Consider the following 25,117-nt stretch of genomic DNA (forward strand, 5'->3'; position numbering starts at 1 on the left):
AGTCAAGGCAGACACTTTTTTAAATAGAAACTTCCTGTGGGGTAGTCATCCGCTTACTCTTTCTTTTTCTATAAATCCAGACCTCCTTATGGGTGGATCAACACCACTGGGACTTAAAAATATCTGTGAGCAATGCTGCCCCATTTATATTAGCATGCCTATAACTTTTTCCTTGTTGTTTGTTATTGCTGTTATTATCTGGACTGCTCTAGCAGAGTGTTAGCATAGATGAAATTCCTGCAACAAGCAGTATTTTAACAACTTGGAGCTGTGGTTTTAGATGTGATCTTCTTTCAATGCTGGCTGATGCTCTGTGCTTCCTCGACTTACTGCTACTGGAAAAGTATCTTAGAGCAGTCTGTGATTAAAAGGATACCTCTAGAAATAATTTACTCTAGGAGGACTTTTATTATTTCTATGTGAAATTGCTAGCAGCAGGTAAGAGATCCTGGAAACCAGCTGTAGTTATTTAATTCATAACCTGTCAGAAAAGAAGGTTTTAGTTTCCACTCCTGATGGGCAACTTGAGTGAAAAGCAGAGCATGCAAAGAGCTGACCTACCTGAGCCCTCAGCACAATGGGTAGTTCTGCATTTGAGTGATTTTCCTGAGAGCACCCCATGTGGAGTCTTCTGCTTTATTAAAGGTTTGTGTTGTCCTGGTTTGATCCACTTGTCAATTCATTGGTGGAATATTTCTATTAACTTTCCCACAAGCTGATTCAGACTGCATAAAAGGGGGAAAAAAGAAAAGATTCAGATTTGAATCCATGGGGGGTGCATTTTATAAGCAACTTCATCAATGCTTTCTTCCTAGACATGTAAACAACCTTTTCTTTAAAAAACAAAAAACAACTGGATGCACTTCTGGTGTCCCTCTGACTGCCAAGCATTCATTAGTAAACATTCAGGCAAATGGACCTCTTTATGCAGATATGTCTGAGCCTGTATGTGGACCTATTCACATGTGGAGTTGTAGTTGGAGAAAATAAGGTGCTCTTAAAAGGCTTGATGAGGCAGTTGTCTGCCTGAGATTACGTTTGTGTTTTTCATCCAGCAAGTTTTAAGTCTGAAGATGGTTGTGATGGAAAAAGTATAAAGCAAGGCCATGGTTTATCTGAGCTTTATGATGAGGAGAGGGTAGACAGGCAAACTTAAGCAGAGCAGTGTGGTCTCCCAAAAGGGGTGTAGAACTGCCCCAGGCAGAGAATGCTCCTGAACATTTTGATGGCACTAGCTGCCACATTCCCCTTTACTGTGATTTAGCAAATTATTTCCCTGTTGGATAAGATGGAAGTAAGCTTCCTTTGCCGTCTGCCTGATTGCCTGCTGTCCAAACCTGCTCTGACCAGTCAGCAGAAAATGTGAGTGCCTTTGACCTCCACTGGCTCTTTTCCTGGCCTTCCTCTGCCCTTTGCTCTTTCTGACGGGGTCCTGTTGCAGTTAGACCTCAGGATAGCAGCCTAAGTGCCAGCATCTTCCAGCTGTCATGTGAAACAGCAATTTGGTTCACATCAGTTCTGTTCTTTCTCTAAGCAGTATATACAGAATATAGAAGTTATATCCTATTTTATGATTAGATTTGACATCCTTGAACAGATCAAGGAGAAAAATGAATTGTTACCCTGAAGAAAGTTGTGAAGAAAAATATCAGAGTGATGGCTTTTTGCTTTTAAGTTTTCCTGATCAGAACTCAGAGGCTGAATTTTGGATCAAACAGCCGTAGTGATTTTGCAATCAAATACTCCCAGCTCATGAAGATGCAAAGAGCAGCTCCTCCAGCTTGCTCTAATGAACCAGCAGCTCTTTGTTGATGCTAGCAAAGCAATTAGGCTCCCTGTTACGCAGTTGCATCTGAGCAATTTGTTTTATTTTACTCGAGGAGACCTCACCAATCCACAATTAAAGTCGCATTTTCATCTCTCACTTAGGGGTTGAGAAAACGCTTTTGAAGGTCTTTGTTCCTCTGATGAGCTTGGGAGAGGAACAAAATCAAACAAGATTTTTTTGTGGCAGGAGTTGGGTTGTGACTGAGACAGTTGGCTACTTCATTATAGCAAAAACGTAGGTGGCCTTTCTCATGTTTTGAGATTCAAGAGAGGAGTTCTGACTTGACTGACATCTTTGAGGGGAGTGGAGTCAATCCTTTGCAGAAGGAGGGTCAGGTCAGCTGTGCCATATGCAGCGTGCACTGACAGTGAGCCCTTTCCTCTCAGCTGCTTTGAAGTTACGGTCTATCTTTTTGGCAGGATCAGATCCAAGTGGTGAGATGGCCCTGAGTTTGGGCAACTTAAAATGTCTGTAATTTTTTACACCTGTTTGATTGTGGTATTTATAGCTCATTTTTTCCAGTGCTTCCTTTTCAGTGTAACAGTTAGCAGCAGACTTCCTTGCTGGTACTGGTTCCAGTCTGAAGGAAAGACTGGATGTAATTTGGAGGATCATTAGGGTGAGATCAGCTCTTGAAACCTGAGTTGAGTTAATGATGAAACCTGAGTTTTGTTAATAATACATTGTGATTATTACTCCCAGCAAGGCAGATACCTCATATTTCTCATCTTTTTAGCTTGAGGGTCCTAGTTACTGTGATACTGCTTGGGTCTACAAGAGGAAGATACCTGGTCTCCACCAGATTTCCACTTGAGCTTTCCCACGTAGAGCAGTGTATCTGCAGGTGTTGGTGTGTTACACAAGCTGGGGTGCAGAGGGGCCAAGAGGAGGATACATGATCAAGAGATGAAACAACAGAACGTTAATAATAAAAGACACCTAATTGGATGTGCCCTTTTGCCCAGCAACAAGGACATATGTCAGTGCACAGAAGGCAGCAGGCTCATGGCAACCTGCTCCCACCTCCTACAGGTCTTCCTGAGGACAAAATTGCATTATGAGCCTAGCCAATTGCATGCTGCAATTGGCAATAAAGCATTAATCCTAACCCTGTGTAGACTGCATCTCTGCTTGCACCTGTGAGATGCTGGGCCAGATTGGAGAGGTGACATAAATCATGGTGTGCCTTACATGTTGGTGAGTGGGAGGGGAGTGCACACTGGGGAAAATGACACCGTGCAGGGGTGGGAGGGAGAAGGCTGTGGCAGGAAAAGCAACCTGCAGCAGGATGTAGGATGATGTGAGATAGTGCAGACTCTACTTAATGCCGTATTTCCTTACTGCCTCCCGTAGCTCCTGTTGCAGCTTCCTCTGCTGTCCTGTGCAGGTGTCCACTGCTTCCATGTGCCCATGGTGTGCTTTCACCTACCCATGGTAGGCTTTCTTTCTGTGGGAAATGCCATTGTGGTACTACTGTCCCATCTAAAATGCAGGACTCCACTATATCCATCTGTCTGTGAAGGTGTGAGTTAGAGACTTAATTTAGGGGAAGGTGAAATGGCCTTAAGTTGCACCAGGGGAGGTTTAGTTTGGGTATGAGGAAGACTTTCTTCATAGCACTGGAACAGGCTGCTGGAACAGGGGAGCGGTAGAGTCACCATTCCTGGAAGTATTTAAAGTTTTGTGGATGTGGCACTTAGGGACGTGGTTTAGTGGTGGATTTAACAGTGTTGAGTTAATGGTTGGGCTCAATGATATTAACAGTCTTTTCCAATCTAAATGATTCCGTGATTCCATATTTAGGACAAGAAGGTTCCAGCACCCATTGTTTAAACACTGGCCAAAGGAGAAAGCCCATGGCAGGAACTTACCAAAAAAGAAGATTTGGTTCCCTGATTTTGGGATTTCAGTCTATTTTACAGAATTTTAGAAAACACAATGTAATAGTAAATGTTATGTTTTCTTAATACACTTTTCTGTGGTTTTCTTAGTTTAATCTTGTCCTTTGTACGTTTCTGAAAATAGGTGCAATCTTAAAAAGATAAGTAATATACTACTGTTGCTTAGAGAGAATTTCTGTTCCAAATCTGAGTGGGGAGGTACTCTGAGGCTGTGATCACTGTACTTTTAACTTTATAACTTAAGATCCCCAAAGTGATTGAGAATATGTGGTCCTGTTTCCTATTAAATTTATTAACTTTATGGAAATATACTCCCAGAATATGGTCTTCAGTATTTAAGCCTACTAATAATTATTTTTACATCCGTATTTCCTCTAATATAATAACATCTATTCTTTATTTCAGATGAAAATTAAATTGTCTGAAGAATAGTATAATCAACTGATTTGCCTTACATCATCATGTTTATCTATTCTAGTAAAAAAAAATCAGTGATTATTAAATTTACTGCTAAGGCAAAGAATGAAAAGACAAAACTATGATGCTGCACAAAGAGTGCTCTTGCATCAATTGCAATTAATCACAGCATATCAAGAAAAGAACATGGTCTCAATTTCTCACTGTAGTTAATGTTAAAAATTTAATCTTATTAACTTCAATTACTTTTTGTTTAATGTTTAATCAGAGGAAAATAAAAATTCTAATTTCAGAATAATCATTTGGATTGGATCTTCCATGTGAAGTTGGCAATATGTTACAGTGGTTTTTTTCCCCTGTTGTAAATGAGAGAAAAAGTCTCGTAAAAAGCTGTGTTTTTGTTTAGCCTAGTAGAAGTGATGGGTGGTATTTGGAGGCACACAGGAAGGCTGCATAATAATGAAACAAACCCCTCTTGTGCGTGTCAGCCAAACGAGTCATGATATCAAATAGAAAAAGCAAAATTGTGGGAGAGACCATTTCCTTGCACAGCGCATGCAGAGCACTAGTCGGCACTAGGAATTTGGCATGAGTGTTGCTTCCAGTAGTGGTATTCCAGTCACAGGCTTTAAATAGTTGCAGATGTTCTGAGGGGGATTGGGGGAACCGTCCGTGCCTTCCTTTTGGGAAGCCGGGAGCGTAGCGCATGGACTGCAGGAGCACCAAGTTTTCCTCCAGAGCCTTGGCTGAACACCTCTGAGTGCAGCTGTGGCTCGTCCTGTTGCAGTCAAGCCCACAGGAGGCTCGGGGCTCCTGTCAGGAGGAGCAGTGGGATGCTTTGTGTGGCAGCCCAACCAAAGCTGGCCAGCACTGGCAGTAGGCCAAGCCCTCCTGTTCTTGGCCGAGGGGGGACCCTTTGGCAGCAGCCTGAAATGGCAGTAACTGATGTCTCCCTTCCTGGCAGGGCCTTCGTGCCGGGGAGGGGCTGTGCACCAGCCCGGGGCAGGGGCGGCATGCAGGACTGGGCTGTGAGAGAGCCACTGTGTCCCACTGCCGCTGGCCGGGCACAGCCACGCTCCAGGGCGTGGGACCTGCCCCCTGCCTTCAGCTCCTGCTGCTCCCCTGAGTTTGCTGGTACAGCTCTGGTTTGCCTCTGAATCTATTCCCGTAGTTGGATGGGTTGTTTATTGGGAGGTCTTAATAGATAGCTTCCGACTAATTGTTATGGGATGTCAGGATGCAAAAGCCACATGGAAGATTTGCCTGGTCTTCTCACCTTTACTCTTCTCATAATGTCAGTGAAAAGGGGATGATTTCATAATCTGACTTTTACCCCCTTGTGTTCTCAAGTTTCTCAAGTTAGAAACAGGAAGCTGTTTTGCATGAAGGTAAGATTGTGTTTTTAACAAGAAGAGTTGGTGTTAGACAGACTAAATATACCCACACAGTCATACTCAGTGGGTAGTCCTGGCTATTTTTAGGCTTTATTTGTGCCTCTCTTTATTTGTTGGCTTTTTTTTTTAGTGACATCTCCACTGTACCTTCAGCTCGTAGAGAGGCACCACTTCCTGCACTGGTATGAAACTGGCAATTACAGCCAGCCTTGTCAGGTGTCATTTATCAGGCGTTGCAGAGGGCTGGTTTCAGCAAAGGAAGAACAAAGCTTAATAAAAAGAGAGAGAGGCAGAAGCATTCTCTTAATAATTTACCCTTTGCAACAGCAGACCCTTATCAGATCACCCACGCTCATCTGGCTGCTGACGCTGTACTTGCTTCATTAGTATGAGCTATTTTTACACCTTTTGTGACTTTTGAGGAACCGAGTGGGCCTGCTGGCTTGTAGTGATTCACCATCTCCAGGCGAACAGGCTGTCCTCAAACCCTGACGGTGGGGGAGGAAGGGAAAAGTGGGGGGAAGAGTTCAATTGAGTGAGCAAGTCGATTAAGTGGATTATTTATCTTAGGTGGTCTGAGTGATAAAACATTGCAATGTGGTCTTAAGGAAAATAGCCCTATATGTTTTTGGCTGGCAGTGCAACATTTCAGATTGTTAGGAGCTATCCTAAGGAGCATTCAGTAATAATTAGTTCAAGTCTAGCTTTGCAAACGTGCATGCTTGTACATATACTCTACGTGATCATTTTCCTGTCTATAAAGGGAATGTTGAGGGCTAGACATGGGATGTTTGGGAGTTGAACTTGATGTTTAAAGGTCTCTTCCAACTCAAAACACTGGGTTGCATGTTGGCGATGCTTTCTTTTGTTTGTTGTGTGCAAGTGTCATTGGTGTATCGCAAGCACCTAAGGTACTTTTGGGCCAGACTGTTAGGTGATTTCTCTTCCACTTCTGATGATGGAAAGAAAAACTAAACTTGATGGAATGAGCCAGGCAGGATGCAGGAGAAGGAGAACCCTTTATGAAGTTGTCTGGAGTTTTTTTAAAGCTGAGCTACACTTGCTTTCCCTTTTGATGGATCTTTAAGCGAGAATGTCCTCTTGAGCCTGTTGAGCTCTTGCCTGGTGGCTGAAATTAGGATTCTTTGCTGCCCTTACTTCAGCTTCTCATGGATGGGAGTGACTTCAGTGGTTCATACAGTAATGAAAATATGACCAGAATAATTTTAAAGAGGTTTTTTATTGCTCTTTTCCTCTGCTGGCCATCCTAAGGGTTGTAAAGAAAGCAGCATTCTTAAATATGCAGTCTAATTAATGTATCCTACATTACCACTATAGTGATCAGAATCTTTTGGCAATGCTCAGTGACTGGATTTGCTACACCAAAATGCCTGTATTGAGTCATTAGTCAAAATGAAGCATTTTGGCTGCTGAGTAGTGACTGTTGGGACATCTATGCGATATTTAGGATTTGAGGCTTAATAGCTGATCTCAGCTGAACTCTTACATAGTATTCAGGATGAATTGAAATAAAACTGCTGTGAAGACCCATTCTACTTTAGGGGCAAAAAGTGGAAAAAAATAGTAAGAACATACTGCTGATGTTTAGTATGTGTCTTTTTTTGTTTTGACATGTGATGACCACAGACCTTAGTAAACAGTGACAGGTTTTAAAATAAGCTTGTATAATAATTGGTGTGAGTGAAAAACAAATGCAAGCTCAGGTACTATAAATGTCTTCATATGTAATTCTTCCCAGGGCGAGAGTTTCAGTCTGAGGCAGTGCATTTGCTCATTCAAAAAGGTGTTTGAAAGACACTGATATTTTCATGTGAAATGAAAGTGGTTTCTTCTGACATGGTGTGAAAGGAGGCATGACTGTTCACAAAATCTGCCGCAGTTGCATAATTAGGATTGTGTAACTTTTTAACTTAAAAAACCTCACTTCCCAGAAAATTCAGTTATATTTTCCCTCTGAGGTGAAAATGCTAGGCTAAGGCCTGATATTTGCCTAGTATTTCCTTTTGGCATGAGAAGAATAATTACTTTGTACCTAAAAATGTTGCAATATTTACTCAAATTTTGATTTTTTTTTTTCTGGGAAAACATGGGGGAAAGCTGTATGATATCTTAACAGGGATTTACCAGTACAGCTGCATTCTCCCCAGTGGCTGCCCATTTGCAATCCTTGTGTGAAAATGATGAGGCATTTCAGCCTTTGCATATCTTTCAGTTAGGAAAATTCTTATATCTGACAACTTTAACAGTTTGAACTTTCCAGTGAAAATGTTCTTACCCTTCCTACTGTAGACGATGTTTTATAAGTCCGTAAATGACTACAAACCACATCCACATGGGGAATCTTGTTTTTTGCATACACTTTATCCTTACGAAGTGCTGCTAAATTCATAGTTTACTTAATCTGTCCTTTATTGGGAGGACATTTCCCTTTCCAAATAACATGCTCCTTTGTGTTGGATTGAGAAAAAAATTCTTTAATCTCAGTAATTTTCACCAGTTCTTCCAAATGCAAGACTTCCATTGCAATACCAGTGGCATCACATAGCATCATTGGTTAGTGTCCAAGCATTTGCTTTGCAGAGGTTTTTAGCCCTTTTTGGGCAGGGCCAAAGCTCAATTTCGTTTCTACGTGGTGAAAAGTAATTCTACAAATGGTGATTAGAAACTATTTGACACTTCTGGTGTTTGGCACAGTATCCTTATGTTTAACTGCTGGGGCTCAGAAGAAAACAAGATAAATTTGAGTTTCTGCTGACAGAGTGTAGTCCAAGAATTTAGAGCTCATTTGTATCTCAGCAGTGTTTTGGGTACTCCTGTACATTGTTAATGTGTATTTAGTAAATGCTGTTGCTTACTACTTAATTCACCCTTGAGAGACACTCATTGTTCTGCAGATAGCACCAATGGGATTAGGCATCACATAAACCTTGTTTCAGCCATCAAAATGGTGTTTAAAGAGGACCTTGGTGGGCATTGGTTTCTGACTGTTCTCTGCATGGGAGCTGTTCTCACTCTTATAAATCACTGTGTACTACAGTTCAAAAGAAGATTGGGAGTGGGGGTGGGGTGATGGGCAGGGCAAAACAATTGTGGTATTTTTGTTGCCTTCTGAAATTTTAATAATCCTGGAAGTACTGCCTGTCAGATCTGCCGTTGCTCTGCCATTACATTTTAAGGTCCACATGGGAGATGATTGGTATTTTATTAAACTGTTTTCATTTTTAACTTGTTCCCCAGGGAAATAAGTATCAGTGTGAAATGATTAGCAGTTTGTATAGTTCTCTTGTTTAGTTTCATATCTAAAAAATCCCAATCCTTTGCTTTTGTATAGAGGCAGATTCAGAATGTCCATGTCAGAAGGCAGTCAGACAGAACAGGTAGATTTTGTGTTATCCGACATGCTCTGTCAGACTCCTGAGGTTCACAGCAAGATTAGGCAACCAGAAACAAAATATTTGCCTGATCCATTAAAAGCAGTGGGATCAGAGGGATCAATTAAGTGCTAATTGGTTGACAAGATTGTTTGACTTGTTGGCTGTTTTGGCATCTCTTTGATAGTAGGGTTTTGTTCAGTTCAAGGAGAAGAATTGAGATTTGTTTTCCAATTCCTACCTATAAAGGAAGCATTTAAGATTAATTTGGCTCCTGCATAGTTTTTTCTCTCTTTTTTTTTTCCTTTTAATACTCATCCTGTGGAAATAACTGTTCAATGGGTCTTTGGCAACGTTAAAGCTTTTTTTATACATTTTTTTCCATCTGATAGTAATGTGTACATTGTGTATAATGCTGAAAAAGGAAATAGTGATATACTTTTAAGTGAGAAATCCTAGTCATTATAGTTAAAAGGTCTGTGTTAAAGCATTTCTCCTCTAGATTTCCTATATGGCTTCTTTAAATACACTCAATATGAAGTTAAGGGTTTTGGTTGGTGCTGTTTTTCTACAGAGAGCAGCAGTTTAAAATTATATTTGAGATACTTAACATAGCAAAAACTGAGTGTTTTGCTGCAGCTATACTGAAAGCATTTATGATACAAACCAGCATCTCTTAATGAAAATCAGCCATGTTCTCTTACTACTGTGTAATTGAGCATTTCTTGCAATATATGTTACAATTCTCTTTGTAGACATCTTAGAGGTGTTGGATTAGTTTATTTTCACCTTGTGGCAAATAACTTCAGGTATTTCATATGTAGGATATAAAAGCCTAAACCTAAGTGGTCTGATTCTGTTTGTTTTTATGAGGAATAAATCTGGAATGATGTCCTTGGATTTGCAGCTCATTGCTTCAGATTTGTACCAGGTAAATGTAGAGCAAAATTTGGCTCTCCTTCTTGTTGGAATAATTTTTCTCCTATCAATCTCTCTGAGTCAAATATTGTAATGTGATGCTCTTGTTTCATAACTGATTTTTCTCTTGGTGTGTGCCTGACCTCTGACTCAGTAGGGTCACATTCAGAGTCTAGGTCTTCATCACAGCAAGTACACATAGACATTTATATGAAATGTCTGAACAGGTCTAAGATCATACAGTTCAGGTTATCAGGTGTTAGGATGCAACAGATTTGTTTACTTGATTGTTTTCTTAGTTGGTGTCAACTTGATTGTGTTCTTAGTTGTGCTTTTAAAGTATGTTCTTCAACATATTCTCACAATGGTCTCAGGTAATATTTTGAATTATATTAAATAATTAGGATTAAGGTGAATTTGGTAAAAGCATAAAATTAATTAAATACTCAATACTACTACACTTGTCTAAAATTTTTAGATGCCAATTCACAATGGCTGAGATTCTAGAACAGTTCTCAAAGTATATGCCAGAAACAGTTCAAGCACTGAAATAAAAAGTGCACAAATCAAAATTCCAGGTTATACATCAATTCTAGTTTTACATGCACAGAATCTGTCCCTTGAAACCAGCAACTACCAGGGACACAAATGTGCCCTCATGAGGACAAAAACCTGAAGCTGTTGTTTGGTCACAGTGAGGTTGCAGTCTGCCCTTGGTGTATCTGTAACTGGATCCTCTCAGTGAGTCCCCTCAGTTCCTGGCTTCTTGGGGAATCCGTGTGAGCACAATATAGCAATGGAGAACAGATCCTGCCCTGGAGCTTGACCTCAAGTAAACTCAGTACAGTTTGTTAGATCATTGTGTACTGCGTGCACTTGCTGAGCAGTGTTTGGGTTTGTATTGGATGGTACTTTTAAATGACATTTTAGAAAGTATATTGTAATAATTAGTTCAGCTGCTCAAATTAAAAAAAAAAAAAAAATCCACCAAAAAACCACCCCCCAAAAAAACCACATGAAAATCCAACCAAACCCATAAGTATCAATCTAAATATTTCAGAGTTTTTCCAAAACTGTGGTTCTGTGGCTGATTTTGGAGAGTGACAATACTGAAATCCAGAGGACAGGCAGAACATATGGGGTGGAATTAAATTAACAAATTAGGGTAGAATCTTCAAATCTGATGAGGTAACAACAGCAGTTATACCATAGAAAGTGGTAGATTGAAATAAATACATCTAACCTATTTTAAAAGAGCTGCCTTCTTTGACTCAGATGTGTAAAATGATGTCTTACAACTCCTGCCAAACTGGAGCAAAAGCACAAGCATGCTCCCATTCCCCAGTAATTCAGACTTTGCCAAGTTTCAGTTGGTCATCATTTTTTTCATTTGTGTAAAATGCCAAAACTATACACCCCAAGGACCGCATTCTTTTTGTTATGTTGCTACATAACATCCTCAGCCCATGAATGAATATATAACCTTGGAAAGAAGGAGGAACCAATGCTTATCTGTCTTCATACCAGTTAAATCCTTCAGTTCAGAGGTGCACACTGGATGCTGGTTGAGAGGTCTTCATCAGACTTTGCCCACCTAGGACTTTGACTATGCAGGAGAAACTATAAATCCATGTTTTACTAGGGATCTCAGTCGTTTTTAATTTTTCACTGGGATATCAACACCAAGCAGTTCTTTGTGGAATCTCATTAGTAGGACAGAGGAAAACATGTAGGACAGCAAGCTGAAAGTATGCTTCCTTTCTTCCTGAAAGGCCAAGGCAATTTTCTTCTCAGTTGCAGGTGGGGAAGATTTCAGAGGTGGCCTCTCTAGTAAGGCTGCTGGGCTTATCCCAGACATAAACTAGACTTGCCTAATAAGGGTCTTGGCAGAGGTCTGTGCATGAATGTAAGGATTTCATAGGAGCCACTGCAGTTTGTCTGTGCTAACACTTGCCCTATAGAATACACATTCTTCAGGGGCCAGTTACTGTGGTTTTAGGCCAGCTTTGTGCTGGCAGAGCTGGACAGAAAAGATTTAAAACAAGGCTGGATCTGACCCTTAGTCCTTATGCTAGAGTCAATATTTATTCTGTATGGTGCACTCAGGATTTAGCCTGGAAGACATAAGCTTCCAATTTGTTCACTTGCAAGAAGTGTAATATGAGCTACAAATTGAGCAGCAGTAAAAGTAATATTTTGCCAAATTTTATTTTAAAGCTGTTGAGTGTAACCATTTTAATGGTCTGAGAAAAAAAGAGAAAAAAAAAGAAAAGAAGGAATAATCTTGGAGCTCTGCAGTCAATCAGATATACATCCCCTGCATACAGCTCACAAAGGCACTCTCGTTATAAAAGGAGCAGAAGGATAATCTTCCTTTCTAGAAAGTTTTCAAAGTCTTGATTTAGTAGGTGCATCTGACATAAATACAGCTCCTGGTTTCCAAGTAATCTTCTCATGTTCAAAGTTTTCATAGAAGTGAAATGTCCTGTTTTGAAGCAGGCAGATAGCACAGCTAATGTGACTAGGGGAGCTGGCTCTCGGGCCACATTCCTGCCAGGAAACCTGGCTTGGCCACCAGCCAGGAAGGACTTTGCAGCTCCTGTCAAACAATGTGCTCCGTGCAACTCCCATACAGCTTCTGATCCGGGTAGGTGGGCTACTCTTACTCACTCCAGCAGAGCTGAGCTGTGCCAAAGATATTAAAAAAATTGTGTCCTTTTATCATCCTTAGTGCCTTGGTTTTAAATGGGTAGTACTTGAAATATAATGAGTTTCTGCCTATCAAATAGGATGTATTTGATGAAAAGCAATATTTTAAAGTGTATTTACAATTTTTTCTAAAGGAGAAACATTGATCACTTGGAAAAATTGAAGTATTTTGGTGGTTTAAGCTAGGCTGTGGATGCTGCCAGATGAGATAGAGTTTTGACTGGATAAAACAGACACCATGCCAACTAGCTTTGCAGTGTCTTACATTTCTCCAGTTAGGCCAGTCTCCCATTAGGGAGGGGAAAAAGAACAAGAGAAGTAATATTAAAGCCATCTTTGACACAGGATGGATGGCAGCTCAAACTAAATCAGAAATTATTATGTTCGTTCTGGAAAGGGATTTATTTTTCCCAGGAGAGTGGCTCTTGCCATACTTAAGCCATCAATAATCCCTGTAATTAGTCTCTACCTGTTTCATTGTGAAGGTTGAAAAATTGTATAGAATGTTCTGAAGTTGCAGGACTGAAGAAGGGCTTTAACTCTGTAACAGAGTTCTCAGTCCAGAACAGAAAAGTTTTCGATGTATATTAGCATCATCTTTTGCTGAAATAAAGCCATTGCTGCGACTGGCAGATTTCTTCTATAAAGGTGCTCTCAGTAAAAGGAATATGGAAAGAAAGGATACTCCCATCTTCTAGAAATTTCTCCTTCACCATTTGCAAAATTGCTTAATAAGGAGAAAAGTGTTTTTCTTTGAAGATGGAAAATACCTTTTTGCTCTCTCAGTGAGGACCATTCATTCACTCCTGTCCCTGTTTCTGCTTTTTTAAGCCACACATTTTCCTTTACATTTTTCTTTACATCTGTGCTCATATATTGGCATTATTAGCCACCTGGGAGTCAGTGTAGCTCAGCTGCTGGAGCTGCTGGGCCACTTACCTGCCATTTCTTCATGAGCCCCTGCTGAGCTGCTCTGCAGTAACCACTTCTGGTATAATGTAACTTGTGCACAAGGATTTCTTTTTCCATTTGGACTGACACTTTTTTATTTGAGGAAGTGGATTAGGAAATTTAAAAAATATATCTATATACTTGGATTGCATTTTTCTTTTTTTTTTTGAGAATAAGACAACAGACTTATTTAAAGAAGCCGTTAGCACATCAAAGCTAAATGACATTATGATCTAAAACATTCTGGTTTGCATTTGATAACTTGCTGTTATTTTGTACTGTGGTGGATTTCTCTATAGTTAAAAAAAAATAGTTGACTACAACATTCCATCAGTTATTGCTGGCCTAACTACTGATATATTATTTGTACTACTAATGATTAATTCATAACAGGTGGCATGGTACTGATTCTATTTGTGTCAAGTTATTAGGCTTTGCTAATGTCCATTTGTTCTTGGAAAGTGTTATTAATTACAAAGAACCAAAAAATATTTTTCAATTTTTTATTGATTTTTTTCCTTTATAGATGTTAGGTTTTTATAATTTTTTTGGTGTCATTCAATGGAAAAAAACCATGAGTACTCTAGCTTCTTTGTGATAGTTGCTAATTGAGGATCATTACAATAGTCTGTATCCCTACTCTGAAACTAATGTTCCAGCTGTTTCTAAAGATCTGTTCTTTAGAGATGCTCTGACTTTTGGCATAAATAAAAACAATTAAAAAACGCTGTCATTGTTGTTTTTGTTGTCACAATTGAACATATATCCTTTTTAATGAAACAAAAGCAGAAATCTTTTTGAAGAAAGATTTGTTGAAAACTGAAAGTCCTCCTTTCATGGGAGAAGTGGTCTTAAGGCAATGAGATGATGCTCAGGCTCCCTCTTCTCTGAGCTGGTCTTTTCAACAGTACAGAGGTGGTGACAGTCAGAGAGGTGGCAAATCATGGCAGTCACAGAATGACTTAACCATGTATTCTGTAATTTTCTTCTGTAAGTTTCTTCTCTGAGAAAGCAGCCATATATTCTGTAGTACTATCACACAGGTGTTAACTAATTTGGACACCTATTCCTGTTTTACTACATTTTCTTGTCTCTGAGTGGTGACACCCTGACCAGGAGGTGTGCTGGTCCCTGAAACATTTAATGAGAGGCCTGGAGTCTAAAAGTATTAGCTGGAGAGAGGCATTGAAAGGGGATTTGCCAAGGGGATTCAGGGATAATCCAGGCTTAACAAAGGCATAGAAATGAAGAGGTACATTGGCAGCTCTCTTTTCACTGATTCGGGAAGGTGAGACTTTATTAGTTTAGACTTGCTGTTATTCATCTACACATTGGAAACCTAAGTCCTTTTAAACTGTTCATGCTTAGAGTCTTCAAATGTAATTACTCAGACCTCTAAGACATAATATTAAATTTTCTAGTGAAAGGGTAAATGAAATTTTCAGACCTCTACTGTAAAGAATAGAAGATGTTCATCATCATCGATACCTAATATCAAAAATTTCTTATAATTGTGTTTTTTCCCCACAGGGAATTTGAAGATAGTCATGCCTATTAGATGTTTAGAAGATGCAGGTAATTACACTGAAAAAAAAAATCTGATGTGCCTATTACCTGTATGTTTTCCTGCACTTTGCTATTGTTTCCTTAAGCCAAATTCATTTTCTCCACTGTAGGAATGAAAAGTATTCCAGTATCTGTAATACTGATTTTTTTACTCTTTTCCTTGCTATAGTTAAATCATGGCTGTCTGTATAATTCTCACTATTTTATCGAGAAAATGTCTTGTGTTTGGATAACATGAAAACAGAGAGGGGAAATTTTACTTCAAATTCAAATGCTGTACTTTTCTATGGAAATCATACCTCTGAGCTTTTGGGCTTTTTAATGGAACTGTGGAAACCTATTGTGTTTAAGCATTAAAAATGCATGCATACCTGGATGGAATTGTTTCAACAGTGAAATCTAAAATGCTAAAGTCACATAAACACAGTCTCTAATACATCCTTTACATCTAGCAAGACATTCTCACTGGAATTTAACACAGTGATTTGAAGATGGAGTTGGGAAAAGGCACCAGTAGTGCTGTGTTTGAAATGCTTCTTTGATGTCTCTTTTTTGACTGCTTAAAAGTAGTTTAGAATGGCGAGCAACACCTTCTTGTACCAGTTAGATGATCTAAGGTAAGAAGTACCTCACTTCAGCAGTTTTTAAGCAATAGTCAGTATATACCCCAAGTTGACTAGTTAGAAACAAGCATCTCCGTAGTGGAGGGCCTTGTGCATGGACAGCCTCTATGTCAGAAGCACCTGTCCTGATATGGAAAGATTTCTTCTCTGATCAACCTACTTTGACTTGAGAGGAAGCCCAGGTGACTAAAGTGCATGTCTGAACCCTAAGTGAGTAATACTGGATAAGGTAATTCCCACTCACAGTGTTAGGCTTCTATTTTCAGCAGTGATTTGCTGAAAGAGCTTTGAAAGTATGTGGTGGACTTTTTGAGATCAAGCCTTTAAACTGTCCCCTGAAAGCCTTCCAAAACTACTGTTTAATTTGGAAAGTGTAGGTCTTTATTTTCCAATCATAGAGCTGCTATTGAGTAGTGATTATGCTTGTGTGCAGTCTCTGGAGCTAGTCTTTACTGTGTCTTCTCACAAAAGGGAGTTTAGTGAAATATAGTTACTTTTGCTGAAATCCCTCAGTAATTTCCATGTAAGGCTAAATAGAAGTGCAACTGACTGCACTGGTGTTGTTTAGTATGGCTGTACTAACTGGTGTGTGCGGGTTTGTTTTCTTTTTCTTTTATATTTCTGTACAGATAGCTGTGTCACCATGGAAGAGATGACGAGAACTTTGCTCTAGGAGATCACAATCTCTGGATCATTCTGCATCTCAGTATTTAATAACAATGGAACATGTCCAAATGCTATAACAATTCTTTGCAAATGTACAATAAACTGTTTAGGAAAGTTCATGCCATGAACAGAACTGTGTAATACTCTCATTAGTGTACAGACACAAATCTAATGCCTATAGACTACTGCGTGGAAAGTTCCAAAGAGAAAGAAAAGTCTGTGAACTTGCAACAGCCCTGGAAAAATGGGAGCAACAAGACTTTGAAAAGCACAGATTTGGGCACACTCCATGTGTCTGCACAGCTTTCAAGTGAACTAGCACTTAAGACCTTGCGTAACAAAATGGACTCTGGGGACACAGCTATAGGGCAAAAAGCTACCTCAAGGTCTGGAGAAACTGCTAAAGTACCAAGTAGATGGAGGCAAGAACATTCAGCTGTTATTAAGATGAGCACTTTCGGCAGTCAAGAAGTACAGCGGCAACCACAAATAGATCACGAGCAAGTAGGAAACACGGCAGCAGCACAACTTTTTAGTTCTGGGAAACTGGTATCATCAAATGAAGCTGCACAGCAAGTCACAGAGAAGCAATATCCGCAGCATCGTCCAAGCCCTTACTCATGTCAACATTCACTTTCCTTTCCACAGCATTCGTTGCCACAAGGCTTCTTGCACAACATAAAGCCACATCAGAGCTTGGAAGGCCCTCCATGGCAGTTTCCTAGCCACTTGCAATCAGTTGCCTCAGAGGACTTGTTTCCTTTTCATATGCATAGCCATAGTGGAGGTTTCTCCAGGAAGAAGATTTCAAGTTTGAACCCTGCATACAGCCAATATTCACAGAAATCTTTAGAACAATCAGAAGATGCTCACAAAAAAGAGCACAAACCCAAAAAGCCTGGCAAGTACATTTGTCCTTACTGTAATCGGGCCTGTGCCAAACCTAGTGTACTTAAAAAGCATATTAGGTCTCATACTGGTGAGCGACCATACCCTTGTGTCCCTTGTGGTTTCTCCTTCAAGACGAAAAGCAACCTTTACAAACACAGGAAGTCACATGCCCATGCAATTAAGGCAGGGTTGGTACCTTTCACAGAGTCAGCAGTCTCTAAATTGGACCTTGATGCCAGTTACATCGATGTGGAAGCTGAAATACATTCAGATGGAGAGCAGAGCACAGACACTGATGAGGAGACCTCACTCCTAGTGGAAGGGTCTGACAAACTGAGCCCCGTCTCACAGCTCCCACTGGACATTGCTAGCAGGAGTGGCTTTCACTCCTCCATGGAGGAGTCCTTGGTGGGGCCGATGAAAGTCCCCATTTTGATTATCCCTAAGAGTGGGATTCAGTTACCCAGTGAGAGTTCACCGTATATTAGCTCTGATATGTTGCAAACCCCATCCTTAAGTACCAAGTCTGATGACTCTCATACAGTTAAACAGCGACTTGCACTAAGACTGTCAGAGAAAAAAGGACAAGACTCTGAGCAGTCATTAAACCTCCTGAGCCCACACAGTAAGGGAAGCACTGACTCTGGCTATTTTTCCCGCTCAGAAAGCGCTGAGCAGCAAATTAGCCCACCAAATACTAACGCAAAGTCTTACGAAGAAATAATTTTTGGGAAGTTCTATAGGATTAATCAAAGAACAGCACTAACTGTAGCCACAGCAAATCAGGAACACAGTTTAATGGGTAGAAAGGGCAAAACAGACCCATCACCTCTTTTAAATAACAGATTAGATATCAAGATGCTTGAGGAACATATTTCTCACCTGACTCCAAATAAAGAGGAACTCATTGACTCCAATAGTTTGAGCACTATTAAATCTACACAAGTTTATCCAGGCAGCAATACAGAATGTAGACAATCCCAGACCACATCATCCATCAAAAGTGAATCCAACTTGTACCAAGTCAGTCAGCAGGGTGATGTGCCTGTCCTTCTAGAGCCCCCAGTAGATTCTTCTCCTCTTATTAGGAGTAACTCCATGCCAACCTCTTCTGCAAACAGCCTAAGTATTCCCCCATCTCTGAGAGGAAGCCATTCATTCGATGAGAAGATGACTGGCTCTGATGATGTATTTTATCCCGGGACAGTGGGAATATCCCACCAAAGAATGTTGAGAAGGCAGGCTGCCTTTGAACTGCCATCTGTACAGGAGGGACACTCAGATTCAGATTATCATGGAAGACAAGGGAAAAATATTATTATTGCTTCGAGCAGACAGACAGCAGGTGACAAAGGACCACCCCTAAAAGAGAAGAAAGGAGACAAGACCTTTTATGACTATGATGCCAGTGGAAAGCACTACAGAAAGTGGGAAGAATTTGAAGCTCAGAAGCAGAACTACAGGGACTCACCATCCTTAAGTGGGATGAACAAAGGGGGAGAGTTTTTTATTGATGCACTTGGACAATCTCAGTCAGTGCCATCCATGCTTGGAACAACTTTTGAAAACAGAAAGCGCAGGAAAGAGGAGAGCGTTGGAGATGAGGAAGACAGTCCTATGATTTGTAGCAGTACAACTGGCACCCCTGGGGGAATTCAACCTTCGGACTTTGATCCCAAATCCCAAATTCAGGAAGTGCCAAGAAGTGGATTTGCCCTTCAAGGCCTGGAGAATGCTCCCCATTGCCATGCGGAACGTTTTGAAATGTGCAGGCCTTACTTGCAGTCTGGAAGCCCAGCGGCTTCTTTGGAAGATTCGTCCCTTACTGCAGAGCAAGAAAAGACTGCAGAATCACTGGTTAGAAAGCCCCCCGGAAATGTCATCTCTGTCATTCAGCACACAAATTCATTGAGTCGGCCAAACTCATTTGAAAGGTCGGAATCTACAGAACACATTGCATGCCAGCAGGAAAAGATGTATTCACCATCTGAAACATGCGAGAGTGAGATTTGTGAGTCCCCGATGAGCCCAGACCGAGCTCCACAAATGGAAAATGTTGACACCAGTAAGCCATCCCCATCCCAGCAGCCTCAGCCGTGTCATATCCAGCCCAGGCTGGTTCGCCAGCACAACATACAGGTACCTGAAATTCGTGTCACGGAGGAGCCAGATAAGCCTGAAAAAGATAAAGAGGTGCAGAGTAAAGAGCAGGAGAGACCCACTGAAGAATTCCAGTGGCCCCAGAGAAGTGAAACCCTTTCTCAACTTCCAGCTGAAAAGCTACCACCCAAAAAGAAGCGTTTAAGACTGGCTGACATGGAACACTCCTCTGGGGAATCTAGCTTTGAGTCTACAGGTACAAGTCTCTCTCGCAGCCCTAGCCAAGAAAGTAATTTGTCCCACAGTTCAAGTTTTTCAATGTCCTTTGAAAGAGAAGAGAATATGAAGTTCATCACACCTTCCAAACAAGATGAATTTGGAAAACAGTCTGAGTTTTTAACAGTTCCAGCAGGTGCTTACTCACTTTCCGTCCCTGGGCATCACCATCAGAGGGAAATGAGACGCTGCTCATCTGAACAGATGCCCTGTCCTCATGCTGCTGAAATCCCAGAGATCCGAAGTAAATCCTTTGATTATGGGAACCTGTCTCATGCCTCTTCAGCTGGAACACCTACTGTGGCATTGTCTCCATCCCGAGAAAGGAAGAAATGCTTCTTGGTTCGCCAAGCTTCCTTCAGTGGTTTTCCAGAGATTTCTCAGACTGATCAGAGCACAGAACAAAGTATAAAACAGGAGCAGATGGAACATTCGCAGGTTGGTCTTCGCTCTTCCCAGCTTGTCTGGCATCATTCCCCTTCCTCTGTACTCCAGCCCATTCAGGTAGATGACTCTGGAAAACAGGCTATTGGCTCTTGTGCTCAACTTAGTAATAGCTCATCCCACCTTGCCCAGCAACAGGCTCTTGTCGCAGACAGCCCGGAAATGTTAAGGACTCCCTTAATCCAACAAGCACCTTATATTCCTAACAAACATCCATCAGAGCAGCAGCAGCTATTTGCACATCAGGAAAAAGTACCGTTTCCCCCTATTCATAGCACCTTGTTTCAGTTCCCCTATCCAGCTGTCTGCATGGTTCACTTACCACCATCTCAGCCTATCTTGTGGCAGTCCTGCACAGAACCTCTGCACTTCCAGCATCCATTTGTACAACAGCTGCAGAAATCTTATGTCAAACAGGCTTTCCAAATAGACGTACCTCCAAGTTATCACCTGGAACATGCACCTGAGCTTATTGGAAAGAAAGCAGCTGATTATGTGCACGCTAAAGAGCAAGCATACCAGCATTACTCAGGAACATCTGGGTCATATTCAAAAAATACTCTTGCTAAGTACCAGTCAGACCATAGCATTAAACCAACAGATACCTCCTCTGAGCAGCATCTTCAGACAGATTTTGACTCCCCAAGTGATGGATCTGTACAGTCTTTGCCAGGAACAGTTGTTCCCGTCAGGATACAAACCCACGTGCCATCTTATGGTAGTGTCATGTACACAAGCATTTCCCAGATCCTTGGACAGAGCAACAGTCCTGCAATTGTAATATGTAAAGTTGATGAGACAGTTTCTCAAAGAACATTGGCAACTAATGCAACCATGCAAGGAATTGGATTTAACATAGCTCAGATGTTGGGTCATCATGGAGGACTAGAAAAATATCCCTTGTGGAAAGTGCCACAGACACTTCCACTTGGACTGGAGCCACCAATTCCCTTGTGTTTGCCTTCCACTTCTGACATGGCTTCTACCTTGGGAGGTAGCAAACGAATGCTTTCCCCTGCCAGCAGCTTGGACCTCTTCATGGAGACCAAGCAGCAGAAACGAGTCAAAGAAGAAAAAATGTATGGGCAGATAGTTGAGGAACTAAGTGCAGTTGAGTTGACTAACTCAGATATAAAGAAAGATTTTCCAAGAATGCAGAAGCCTCAATTAGTAAGGCAGAGCTGTGCTACTGAGCCAAAAGAAAGTCTGCCATCCATGTCATCTTCTTCATCGCTGTCATCCTCAACATCTCAAGATTTCCCACCTGTCAGCATGGCGGGAGCTGATGCATTCCCACTGAGCAGAGAGAAACTTTCCAGTTTTGATTCCGCATCCCCGGGACAGAAGTCCAGTGGCCCATCTGAAGGAAGAGACTCACCAGAAGAGTTGGATGTGGACGAAACAGCCTCAGATATGAGCATGAGTCCACAGAGGTCTTCATTGCCACCAGGAGAAATTCAGGCAGAAGACCAGCTGAAACATCAAAAATTACCTCTTGGGATGTTAGTCCAGATGTCATCTAATACTATTGGGAAAGTCACAGCCTCAACCATTCTCCTGACAGACGTAGCAGATTTTCAACAGATCCTTCAGTTCCCAAGTCTGCGTACTACGACTACTGTGAGCTGGTGTTTCTTAAACTATACGAAACCCAATTACACTCAGCAACCAACCCTCAAAGCTTCTGTTTATGCTTCATGGTGTATAAGTTCATGTAACCCAAACCCATCTGGGCTAAGTACAAAGACCACTTTAGCACTTTTAAGGTCCAAGCAAAAAAACACCACAGAAATCTACACCTTGGCTGCTATGCACAGACCTGGAACTGGTAAACTGACATCATCAAGTGCATGGAAGCAGTTTGCTCAGGTAAATAAGAAATTTTTAAAAAATTAAATTCATATATGTTTATGTGAAAAATTTCTAGTGAACTATAAAACTTGAGTTAGTTTTCCTTTTTTAAAGTTTCCGTATTGGGAAGTCAACCAGTGACACCTTCCCAAGACAACTTTGGAGACTCAGTTTATCCTTCTGCAAGCTCTGCTACTGCTACTGTCTCTGTCTCTGTTTCTATTTTCAAAATCAGATGTAAAAAGCGAGGCTTTTAAAGCCCTCCATTCATGTGTGTCAGAGCCTGGCACATTATCTCCTTTTATTTTGCCCTTTGTTTTTCCTGATAAACCATGTCAGACACAAACATCCACATGTGTTTGTATGAAAAGATTAAGATAAAATTGAGTAAGGATCTTCAGATCCATTTAATGTCTTTTACATATTGACTCTTCCTCACAGATTAAGCATTTGCTAATGGTGCCAGGGGAAATTCTGTAATGGCAATAAACTACCTTCTGAGGCTTTTCCATATCTATTTTCCATGATTTTTTTTTTCCTGAGGAAAGATACAGTATTGTCTTTTCTGTCAAGACTCTCTTAAAAATTTGTCCATGTTGCCTCCTCTTTTATTCTCTGTCAAATTAAATGGGACAGATTAATTCATCATACAGAGTTGGATCAAAATGAGAGTTTGGCTTTGACCTGGTATGTTAAAAGTATTTGAAATGAAGTGTGTGTTTATTGTATGCTCCAGAAGTAACACCCTTGCTTGACTTTGTTCTACAGATGAAACACGAGCCATTCTTCTTGTTTGGCAGCAAGCTTGAAAAGAAAGTAGTGGGGAATATTATAAAAGAAAGAGTAAAAGGAGACATTCATGGAGATAAAGACATTACATCCAAACAAACTGAGCCGATACGAATTAAAATCTTTGAAGGAGGGTAAGAAAATATAACTGGAAATTTCAAGCTCAGCCTGTCATTTTAAAGACATTTGAAAGTGAATACGAATGAATTAAAATGTGAACAGTCTCCTGTATTCTTGCCATGTCTTGTAGCTCCCAAATTTCTTCTTTTTTGTGTATTTGTCAGTCTTAAAATGCACCACAGGGTACTTGTATACTCACTTTGGGCTCTACTTTGCTATTAAGACAATTGTTTTCCATCTGTGTGAGAGCACTCACTTGAAATTGTTACTTTAATTCCTTAAGTCATAAGGAAGTGGATGAACTGTCAACATTTTAATATTTTCTGTGTCATTTCTTTGTATTTAATGACTTCCATGAGGATGTGTTTCCATTTTTAGGCACTGTGTACTTCCACTCAGTTGACCAGGTGTGCTTAGTATTATTCTGGTAATATTGTAATTATTTACTGAGTTTGGATTTTGGAGATAAAATGTAAGATGCAAATGAAACCTATGGTAGCTAAGGCTAATCCATAGATCTGCCATGTATGGTTGATAAAATATTGTTTAATTTTACTATGGCAATCTATCACTCAAGTGATAACAGAAACAAATAACAAAGAGGGGAAAACAAATTAACATTGTTTTGAGGCTTAAGAAACTTGTTAAGAAAAGAAAATTAAATAGACACTTGTTTGTCTTTGCAGTATTCTCTAAAATGGAAGATATTGTTGAGTTTCTGTTGAGTTTACAGAATTGACGCAATGCAATTAGTTTGCCAGTTTTTAGTTGTGCATAGTCAGGTGGCTAAACAAGATGTGGTTTTCAGTCTTACCAAACTCAGATGCTCCCACAGCACTGTTTTATTGGGGTAACTAAATAGGTCAGGAGGGAGATGTGAGAAATTCATACGTCCACTTCCTTCTCCTGTTAGTTTGTACCCTTTAAAATCTCAATTGTCCTTCATTGATGTTGTGTTTTTGTCTACGGTTGAATAATCTCCAGGAATTTACCATTGCCATTTCTCTGTAGTCTGCAAAACTGAAGGAGTATAGCCCACATCTTGCCTGAATGACTGAAAAAGTTATTTTGGAGGTTTTTATAGGTGTGCTAGCCCAGACACCCTTATCCTGACTGTTTTGTGTAGTTGTACCTTGTTCTAGTACCTAAGCCAGTAGACTGGCTTTACAGGAGCGACCCAAATTCAGTGGTAAGCCTAAGTTAACAAGAAATTTAAAGACCTGGTGCTTCAACTCACTCCCACTTTGAAGTATAAAATTGCTTCCCCCTATGCACCATTTCTGAATTTGGATGACCCAGCTGAGGATAGTCTGCCTTGTAGTAAGCTACATGACGAGAGGTCAGAAGAGTAAAAGTGTGTTAAGAAAAGCAACTTAAAGGTGGATTCAGATGAGTGTGAGCTGCAGCAGATCACTCTATAAAAAACTTCTACTATCTGATGCTTACGTCAATAAATTTTGTGTGTTACTTGCACTACCTTAAGTTTTCCTGTACACCAATAAGGTTTATGAAACTATTTGAGTAAAATCATATAATTCACACTTCACTTAGGAATGTCTCCTAATAATACTTGGCTATGTTTAGATACCCTTTGAGTAAAACAACACATAAGAAACCTTGATATGCACATCAGTTTCTGGAGTGGGGAGAACAAATAGTCTGTGCAATAGACTGGGACTTCCTCAATAGAAACATATAAACTGCAAAACTGCAGCAAATGAGGTGATGCAGTGTCAGTAGGTCCACTCTTTACTCATGTATCATAACTTCATGGTACATTTTACAAGAATTATTTGTGGAAGAATAGATTCATTGTTTCAATTCTAGGCATTCATTTGGCTATTTTTTAAATTGAGGTAATATACCTTAGATATTATTGTCATGTCTTGCACTGCTTTCTGTCCTGGTTATTGAATTTTTCCTTCTTTTCAAGTTATTGTTTTAAAGCTAGCTATTGTCTATCCCTTCTTAAAGCTAGTTTTTGACATGGGTGGGTTTCTATGCTTGCTTCTTCTTGGCTGTTTGTTGAGCTACTTTGTTCTTCTCTCTTCAAGCACACCTTCTTCTCCACTCAGCACATAGTGCAATAGCAAATATCTGTTGTCTTCGTGTCACATTTTCTCCCCTGGACAGACAAGCATGGATGGTCATATCTTGTTTCAGCAGGATATTTTCATTTTGGTTTTTGGTTTTCACGGGGAATGGGTTTTCTTAGGCTTTGTGATTGGTTTTGTTTCATAGGTGTAAAGAAGGTAATTAGCTGAGAAAGATCTGTGGTTGT

The 25,117-nt window shown here is 40.3% G+C and overlaps 1 protein-coding gene across 18 annotated transcripts in view; it reads left to right on the forward strand.

The window, feature by feature from the left end:
• Positions 1–25,117, forward strand: part of HIVEP2 (HIVEP zinc finger 2) — a 136,475-nt gene that overhangs the window by 95,760 nt on the left and 15,598 nt on the right. For all 18 annotated transcript variants that reach the window (XM_038132893.1, XM_038132892.1, XM_038132888.1 and 15 more), the window contains 3 exons: positions 15,041–15,085; positions 16,329–21,945; positions 22,696–22,850. In XM_038132893.1, the coding sequence (XP_037988821.1) occupies positions 16,537–21,945; positions 22,696–22,850 (5,564 nt within the window). In that variant the 5' untranslated portion in view covers positions 15,041–15,085; positions 16,329–16,536. The remainder of the gene's footprint in view (positions 1–15,040; positions 15,086–16,328; positions 21,946–22,695; positions 22,851–25,117) is intronic.

This window comes from Motacilla alba, chromosome 3, assembly GCF_015832195.1.
Source record: "Motacilla alba alba isolate MOTALB_02 chromosome 3, Motacilla_alba_V1.0_pri, whole genome shotgun sequence".
NCBI lineage: Eukaryota > Metazoa > Chordata > Aves > Passeriformes > Motacillidae > Motacilla > Motacilla alba.